Raw genomic sequence first — 8,151 nt, forward strand, 5'->3', positions numbered from 1 at the left:
AAGATACAAACCATTGTTATTAATTATAAAAAACAAAAGTGAAAAGCTACTTCATAAAAACACTATTACATATTTAGATAATTTTAAATATAATAATAATAATAATAATAATAATAATAATAATAATAATAAAGCAACAGTAGTTTCCAGAGGAAGTAATTAGTTATCAATAATAAGTGAAATACAGACTTTAATCTGTTTATTTATTTATTGCTGCAGCTAACGATGACTTATTAAACACATCCTCCTCTTCCTCCTCTTCCTCCTCTTCCTCCTCTTCATCACCAGCAGAGAATCTGCTGATGTTTGATTTCTGACTATTCTCCACTTTTAATGTGTGTATTGTTGTGTACTCTGTGTACTCTGTGTACTCTACCAGCGTAACGCGTGTACTCTGTGTACTCTCAGGCGTAACGCGTGTACTCTGTGTACTCTGTGTACTCTCAGGCGTAACGCGTGTACTCTGTGTACTCTCAGGCGTAACGCGTGTACTCTGTGTACTCTGTGTACTCTCAGGCGTAACGCGTGTACTCTGTGTACTCTGTGTACTCTGTGTACTCTCAGGCGTAACGCGTGTACTCTGTGTACTCTGTGTACTCTGTGTACTCTCAGGCGTAACGCGTGTACTCTGTGTACTCTGTGTACTCTCAGGCGTAACGCGTGTACTCTGTGTACTCTGTGTACTCTCAGGCGTAACGCGTGTACTCTGTGTACTCTGTGTACTCTCAGGCGTAACGCGTGTACTCTGTGTACTCTGTGTACTCTCAGGCGTAACGCGTGTACTCTGTGTACTCTCAGGCGTAACGCGTGTACTCTGTGTACTCTGTGTACTCTGTGTACTCTCAGGCGTAACGCGTGTACTCTGTGTACTCTGTGTACTCTCAGGCGTAACGCGTGTACTCTGTGTACTCTGTGTACTCTCAGGCGTAACGCGTGTACTCTGTGTACTCTGTGTACTCTCAGGCGTAACGCGTGTACTCTGTGTACTCTGTGTACTCTCAGGCGTAACGCGTGTACTCTGTGTACTCTGTGTACTCTGTGTACTCTCAGGCGTAACGCGTGTACTCTGTGTACTCTGTGTACTCTCAGGCGTAACGCGTGTACTCTGTGTACTCTGTGTACTCTCAGGCGTAACGCGTGTACTCTGTGTACTCTGTGTACTCTCAGGCGTAACGCGTGTACTCTGTGTACTCTGTGTACTCTCAGGCGTAACGCGTGTACTCTGTGTACTCTGTGTACTCTGTGTACTCTCAGGCGTAACGCGTGTACTCTGTGTACTCTCAGGCGTAACGCGTGTACTCTGTGTACTCTCAGGCGTAACGCGTGTACTCTGTGTACTCTGTGTACTCTCAGGCGTAACGCGTGTACTCTGTGTACTCTGTGTACTCTCAGGCGTAACGCGTGTACTCTGTGTACTCTGTGTACTCTCAGGCGTAACGCGTGTACTCTGTGTACTCTGTGTACTCTCAGGCGTAACGCGTGTACTCTGTGTACTCTGTGTACTCTGTGTACTCTCAGGCGTAACGCGTGTACTCTGTGTACTCTGTGTACTCTGTGTACTCTCAGGCGTAACGCGTGTACTCTGTGTACTCTCAGGCGTAACGCGTGTACTCTGTGTACTCTGTGTACTCTCAGGCGTAACGCGTGTACTCTGTGTACTCTGTGTACTCTGTGTACTCTCAGGCGTGCCCCTGCTGCTCTACGCCAACAGGCGGGACCTGCGCCTGGTGGACGCGGGGCGGGGCAGCAACTCCTCGGTGCTGGTGGGCGGGCTGGAGGACGCGGCGGCCGTGGACTACGTGTTCTCTCTGGGCCTCGTCTACTGGAGCGACGTGAGCGAGGAGGCCATCAAGCGCACCGTCTTCAACGGCTCGGGGGGCGCGGTGCAGACCGTGGTCCCGGGCCTGGCCTCCCCAGACGGACTGGCCTGCGACTGGTTGGGGAGTAAACTTTACTGGACGGACTCGGAGACCAATCGGATCGAGGTGGCCGAGCTGGACGGGTCCCTGAGGAAGGTTCTGTTCTGGCAGGAGCTGGACCAGCCGAGGGCCATCGCTCTGGATCCGGAACGAGGGTGAGTCTGAGTGACCGGGATCTTCTGGGGGGTTCAGGAGGTTCTGGTGGGTTCTGGGGGTTTGAAGTCTTGGTCCCGGTTCCAGTTCTCGGGATCCTCTGGTGGTGACATCGGACAGCTTTTATTTCATAGTGGAGGGACTTCACGGTTGGTGGACCACCAGGATCCTCCTGCACCAGTAGCACCTGTAGTGTACAGACTACCAGTGAGATATATATATATATATATATATATATATATATATATATATATATATATATATATATATATATATAACTCACCTGTCTCCTGCTGTCTCTTCTCACATCAGGATGAGGATGAAGGAGTCCTGTAATGTATTCATGGTTTATTTAAATCTTCTTCCTCGTTCTGTGGTTCTTTTCATGGAGTCTTCCTCCGTTTGATCCTCAGAGATGAAGGTCTGCCGCTCAGAGCTCAGCCACTTCCTGTTGGTACCTGCAGCACCAGCTGAAGCTGCTCATTGATTAGAGGCCATTGATTGGTTATTGGTATTCATAGAGGCATTCTGTTCTAGTTCATTGTGTTTTTAAATCAGCTGTTTTCATCAAGAGCTCTGGTGGTGAAAGTCTTGACAGAACAAGTTTATGGTTCTGGTTCAGGTTCAGGCTCAGGTTCTGGCGTGGTAGTGGAGTCCTTCAGGTGAACTGGGTCTCTGGGTCCAGGCTGGAACGCAGAGCTGGACTGGATTCAACTGGATGTCGAAAGCTTCAGGTAGAAACACAAAGCGGTGCTTTGAGGATACGAGCTGCTGGGGCCGCTTCTGAAGGGCCACAAGGAGAGGGGGCGGGGCCTAGTTAGCAGACTAGCTGTTAGCTGACTAGTTGTTAGCTGACTAGTTGTTAGCTGACTAGCTGTTTTATGTTAGCTGACTAGTTGTTTTGTGTTAGCTGACTAGCTGTTTGATATGTTAGCTGACTAGTTGTTTTGTGTTAGCTGACTAGCTGTTTGATATGTTAGCTGACTACTTGTTTTATGTTAGCTGACTACTTGTTTTATGTTAGCTGACTAGCTGTTTGATATGTTAGCTGACTAGTTGTTTCAGCTGTTAGCTGACTAGCTGTTTGATATGTTAGCTGACTAGTTGTTTTGTGTTAGCTGACTAGCTGTTTGATATGTTAGCTGACTACTTGTTTTATGTTAGCTGACTACTTGTTTTATGTTAGCTGACTAGCTGTTTGATATGTTAGCTGACTAGTTGTTTCAGCTGTTAGCTGACTAGCTGTTTGATATGTTAGCTGACTAGTTGTTTTATGTTAGCTGACTAGCTGTTTGATATGTTAGCTGACTAGCTGTTTGATATGTTAGCTGACTAGTTGTTTTATGTTAGCTGACTAGCTGTTTGATATGTTAGCTGACTAGTTGTTTCAGCTGTTAGCTGACTAGCTGTTTGATTTGTTAGCTGACTAGTTGTTTCAGCTGTTAGCTGACTAGCTGTGGCTGTTTCTGTTGAGCTGCAGTTGTTCCGGCATGTTGCTTGTCTTTAAGTCTGGTTTTAAGTAGTTTTTAAGTAGTCTGGTGAGGTCACAACATGTTTTAAAGTCCTGTATCTGGACTCTTTACAGAGGTGAGCCCTGCCCTGTGTCCTCTGTCCTCAGGTACATGTACTGGACCGACTGGGGCGAGATCCCAAAGATCGAGCGTGCGGGGATGGACGGGACGAACCGCTCCATGATCATCGACAAAGACATCTACTGGCCCAACGGCCTGACCCTGGACTACAGCCTGGAGAAGCTGTACTGGGCCGACGCCAAGCACAACTTCATCCACCGCTCCAACCTGGACGGCTCCTCCAGGTACGCATTCCTCCGCCGGGCGCTGGCGGGCCTGTGCTCAGGGTTCTCACGGTCATGGACAACAGGAACAGTCATGGGGTTTTAAAATGGTTCTTTCTTATGGTTATTTCTTATATTTCTTATGAAAAAAATGTAATGTAAATGTGTTATATTCATGTGTTCATGTCGTTCATTTACGCTGAGTTTGAAATGGTTAATATGCTTTTAAAAGAAAGACAAAGAAATAATAATAACTTTATTTACACCTTTTTTAAAACAAAGTTTACAAAGTGCTCTACAGAGAAGCAACGCATCGTCCTTTTTACTTTTTACACCCAGATTTCACTAAATGTTTGTAATGGACATTTGGTTTAAAGTCATGAGTTCATACACATCCTGACCAATGGATTCCATGACTTTTCTCATTAGTTTAAATATGACATTTTCTCACATTTTTCCTGTATTCACCGAGATGCTCCAGCGTGTGTGGTCATGTAGACGTGGTTAAAGTGGCGCATGCTGTTCCAGGGAGGTGGTGGTCAAAGGGGAGCTGCCGCACCCGTTCGCCCTCACGCTGTACGAGGACACGCTGTTCTGGACCGACTGGAACACGCACTCCATCCACTCCTGCAGGAAGCAGACCGGCGGCGAGCAGCGCGTCGTCCACTCGGACATCTTCTCCCCCATGGACATCCACGTGTTCAGCGCCAAGAGACAAGACATACGTGAGTCTCTGCAGCGAGTCTTTACTGTGAGTCTCTGCAGCGAGTCTTTACCGTGAGTCTCTGCAGCGAGTCTTTATCGTGAGTCTCTGCAGCGAGTCTTTACCGTGAGTCTCTGTAGCGAGTCTTTACCGTGAGTCTCTGCAGCGAGTCTTTACCGTGAGTCTCTGCAGCGAGTCTTTACCGTGAGTCTCTGTAGCGAGTCTTTACCGTGAGTCTCTGTAGCGAGTCTTTACCGTGAGTCTCTGCAGCGAGTCTTTACCGTGAGTCTCTGCAGCGAGTCTTTACCGTGAGTCTCTGCAGCGAGTCTTTACCGTGAGTCTCTGTAGCGAGTCTTTACTGTGAGTCTCTCCAGCGAGTCTCTGTAGCGAGTCTTTACTGTGAGTCTACCGGTCTGTAGTGGGTCTCTGTATTGAGTCTTTCCGTCCTCTCCCGACAGTAGTGAGTCTTTACGTGAGTCTTTCCGTCCTCTCTCCACAGTGGTCCCATGTCCCTGCTCCGTGGACAATGGCGGATGCTCCCACCTGTGCCTGCTGTCCCCCATGAAGCCCTTCTACCAGTGCGCCTGTCCCACCGGAGTCCAGCTGCTGGAGGACGGGAGGACCTGCAGAGACGGTGAGGTCGCAGCGCGGTTCTTCTTCTGCAGTTTGTCCTCAGACACTCGAGTGGAAACGGAGAAGCATCCAAATAGTTCCTCCGCTGCGTCACTGAAAGTTTGGAGATTCTCTTATTATTCAATTATTTTACACGGAAAACACACAAAAACTCTTTCGCAACAGTTTACCAGATGTCTGCCGCCAGAGTGTGTGTGTGTGAGTGAGTTTTCGTACCAAACCTCATGAGGTTTCCCTCTGATTTAAGAGCTGTAGCGTTCTTGCTAACGGTGCTCGACCTGCGGTTAGCTCCTCCCTCTGGGCCTGTTGTTAACCCTTTCATGACCTCTGATGACCCCTGTCCTTCCCGGTGCCCCCAGGTGCCACTCAGATGCTGCTGCTGGCCCGGCGGACCGACCTGCGCCGCATCTCTCTGGACACGCCGGACTTCACGGACGTGGTCCTGCAGCTGGACGACGTCCGGCACGCCATCGCCATCGACTACGACCCGGTGGACGGGTTCGTGTACTGGACGGACGACGACGTGAAGGCCGTGCGGCGCTCGCGGCTGGACGGCAGCGAGTCCCAGTTCGTGGTCACGTCTCAGGTCAACCACCCCGACGGCGTCGCCGTGGACTGGATCGCCCGGAACCTGTACTGGACCGACACCGGCACGGACCGCATCGAGGTGACCCGGCTCAACGGGACCATGAGGAAGATCCTGATCTCTGAGGACCTGGACGAGCCCAGAGCCATCGTCTTGGACCCCGTGGCCGGGTGAGTCCTGGTCCCGGTCCCGGTCTGGGTCCCGGTCCCGGTCCTGATCCTCTATAATAAGGATCCTTTGTCTCATAATACCGATGTTAACTGGCCCTACTGGTCTGCTCCCAGCTACATGTACTGGACCGACTGGGGGGAGGAGCCTAAGATCGAGCGGGCCGACCTGGACGGGCTGGAGCGGCTGGTTCTGGTCAACACGTCTCTGGGTTGGCCCAACGGACTCGCCTTGGACTACGAGGACCGCAGGCTGTACTGGGGGGACGCCAAGACCGACAAGATCGAGGTCTGTGGGGACTGGGAGTTGTAGTCTTAGACTGGGAGGGTGTAACTGGGAGTTGTAGTCTTATACTGGGAGGGTGTAACTGGGAGTTGTAGTCTTAGACTGGGAGGGTGTAACTGGGAGTTGTAGTCTTATACTGGGAGAGTAACTGGGAGTTGTAGTCTTATACTGGGAGAGTGTAACTGGTGGTCACAGAGCCTCTCAGCCTCATCATGATATCGTGGTTCTTCTACGTATTTAAGTTAAAGAGAAGAAGAGTTGTAACTTCTGCTGCTTCCTGTTCAGCGTCTCCTAAAAGGTCGAGGAGGAAAACCTCCTCTTTTTCTTCTTCTGTGGTTTCCGTCCTCACGCAGTCGCTCCATGTTGTAGTCTTTCTTTTATTTTCCTCTCGTGACCTCACCCGACCCTGGTCCTGGTCCTGGTCCTGGTCCTGGTCCTTTCTCACTCGTTCTTGCGGCTGGATCCCACATCTGGTTCCGATTGCGGCCGACTCTGTTTAGAATAAACCCAGAATCTGAAACCACAAACCAGCTGAGACCTGGAGGAAACCTCTTCTATATTTATGCTCCTCTTCCTCCTCCTCCTCTTCCTCTTCTTCTCGAGGAGGAGGTCCTAGGACTGCACAGATTACAGCCGAGGTTAGCCTGCTGTTGCTTCTAGTTAGCATCATGGGAAAACAAATGCTCAGCGGTTCAGGTGTCTTTCCTGTTTGTGTTCTGTCTGTCTCACCCTCCTGTCTCACCCTCCTGCCTGTCTGTCCTCCTGTCTGTCTGCAGGTGATGGACATGGATGGGACCGGCCGCCGGGTGCTGGTGGAGGATAAGCTTCCTCACATCTTCGGCTTCACGCTGCTGGGAGACTTCATCTACTGGACGGACTGGCAGCGCCGCAGCATCGAGCGCGTCCACAAGCGCACCGCGGAGCGCCAGTTCATCATCGACCAGCTGCCCGACCTCATGGGCCTCAAGGCCGCATACGTGCACCAGGCCTTCGGTGAGTCGGGACCCTGCAGACCGGGACCCTGTCTGCAGGGTCCCGGTCTGCAGGGTTTGTCCTTCCAGTGCGAGTCGAGATATTGACCGGGACAACGTGTCTCTGGCGAGGCGGAATAGCTTTAGCTGAGCGTTAGGGCTAGCTTAGCTTAGCAGAGAGACCGGAAACAGTTAGCTTAGCATTAAGCCTGGAAACTGAGAGAAACAGCTATTTTAGGTTAGAATAAAGACTGGAAACAAAGGGAAAGCGCTAGCTTAGCATAAAGACAAATCAGCGAGTTTAGCTTAGTACGAAGGCTGGAATCAGAGGGAAAGAGCTAGCTTAGCATACAAAGTGGAAATAGCTAGTTTAGCTTAGCATAAAGACCGGAGGGAAAGAGCTAGCTTAGCATACAAAGTGGAAAAAGCTAGTTTAGCTTAGCATAAAGACTGGAGGGAAAGAGCTAGCTTAGCATAGAAACTGGAAACAGCTAGCTTAGTTTAGCATTAAACTGAGAGAAACAGCTATTTTAGGTTAGCATAAAGACTGGAAAAAAAAGGGAAAGCGCTAGCTTAGCATAAAGATGAATCAGCTGGTTTAGCTTAGCATTAAGACTGTAAACTGAGAGAATCAGCTAGTTTAGCTTAGCATTAAGACTGTAAACTGAGAGAACCAGCTGGTTTAGCTTAGCATAAAGGCTGGAATCGGAGGGAAAGCCCTTTCTGAACGGGTTAGCATCGAGTCCTCCGTGACTCACCTGTGGCTCCGCCCCCTCAGGTACGAACCCGTGTGCCGAGAGCAACGGCGGCTGCAGCCACCTGTGCCTGTACAAGCCGCGGGGCGTGCAGTGCGGCTGCCCCATCGGCCTGGAGCTGGTGGCCGACATGCGCACCTGCATCGTGCCCGAGGCCTTCCTGCTCTTCTCCCGGCACACCGA

General features: G+C 50.3%; 1 protein-coding gene across 4 annotated transcripts in view; it reads left to right on the forward strand.

Moving 5' to 3' along the window:
• The first annotated feature begins 3,690 nt into the window (after positions 1 to 3,690).
• The window catches only part of lrp6 (low density lipoprotein receptor-related protein 6), an 18,737-nt gene continuing 14,276 nt past the window's right edge, over positions 3,691 to 8,151 (forward strand). For 3 of the 4 annotated variants that reach the window (XM_079235999.1, XM_079235998.1, XM_079236000.1), the window contains exons 1-7: positions 3,691 to 3,888; positions 4,396 to 4,592; positions 5,070 to 5,204; positions 5,563 to 5,959; positions 6,074 to 6,245; positions 7,019 to 7,235; positions 7,992 to 8,151. The exon at positions 7,992 to 8,151 is cut by the window's right edge and continues 130 nt beyond it. In XM_079235999.1, coding sequence (XP_079092125.1) covers positions 3,695 to 3,888; positions 4,396 to 4,592; positions 5,070 to 5,204; positions 5,563 to 5,959; positions 6,074 to 6,245; positions 7,019 to 7,235; positions 7,992 to 8,151 — 1,472 coding nt within the window. In that variant the 5' untranslated portion in view covers positions 3,691 to 3,694. The remainder of the gene's footprint in view (positions 3,889 to 4,395; positions 4,593 to 5,069; positions 5,205 to 5,562; positions 5,960 to 6,073; positions 6,246 to 7,018; positions 7,236 to 7,991) is intronic. The other variant, XM_079236001.1, reaches the window with a different exon arrangement.

This window comes from Taurulus bubalis (assembly GCF_910589615.1).
Source record: "Taurulus bubalis genome assembly, chromosome: 20".
Taxonomy (NCBI): domain Eukaryota; kingdom Metazoa; phylum Chordata; class Actinopteri; order Perciformes; family Cottidae; genus Taurulus; species Taurulus bubalis.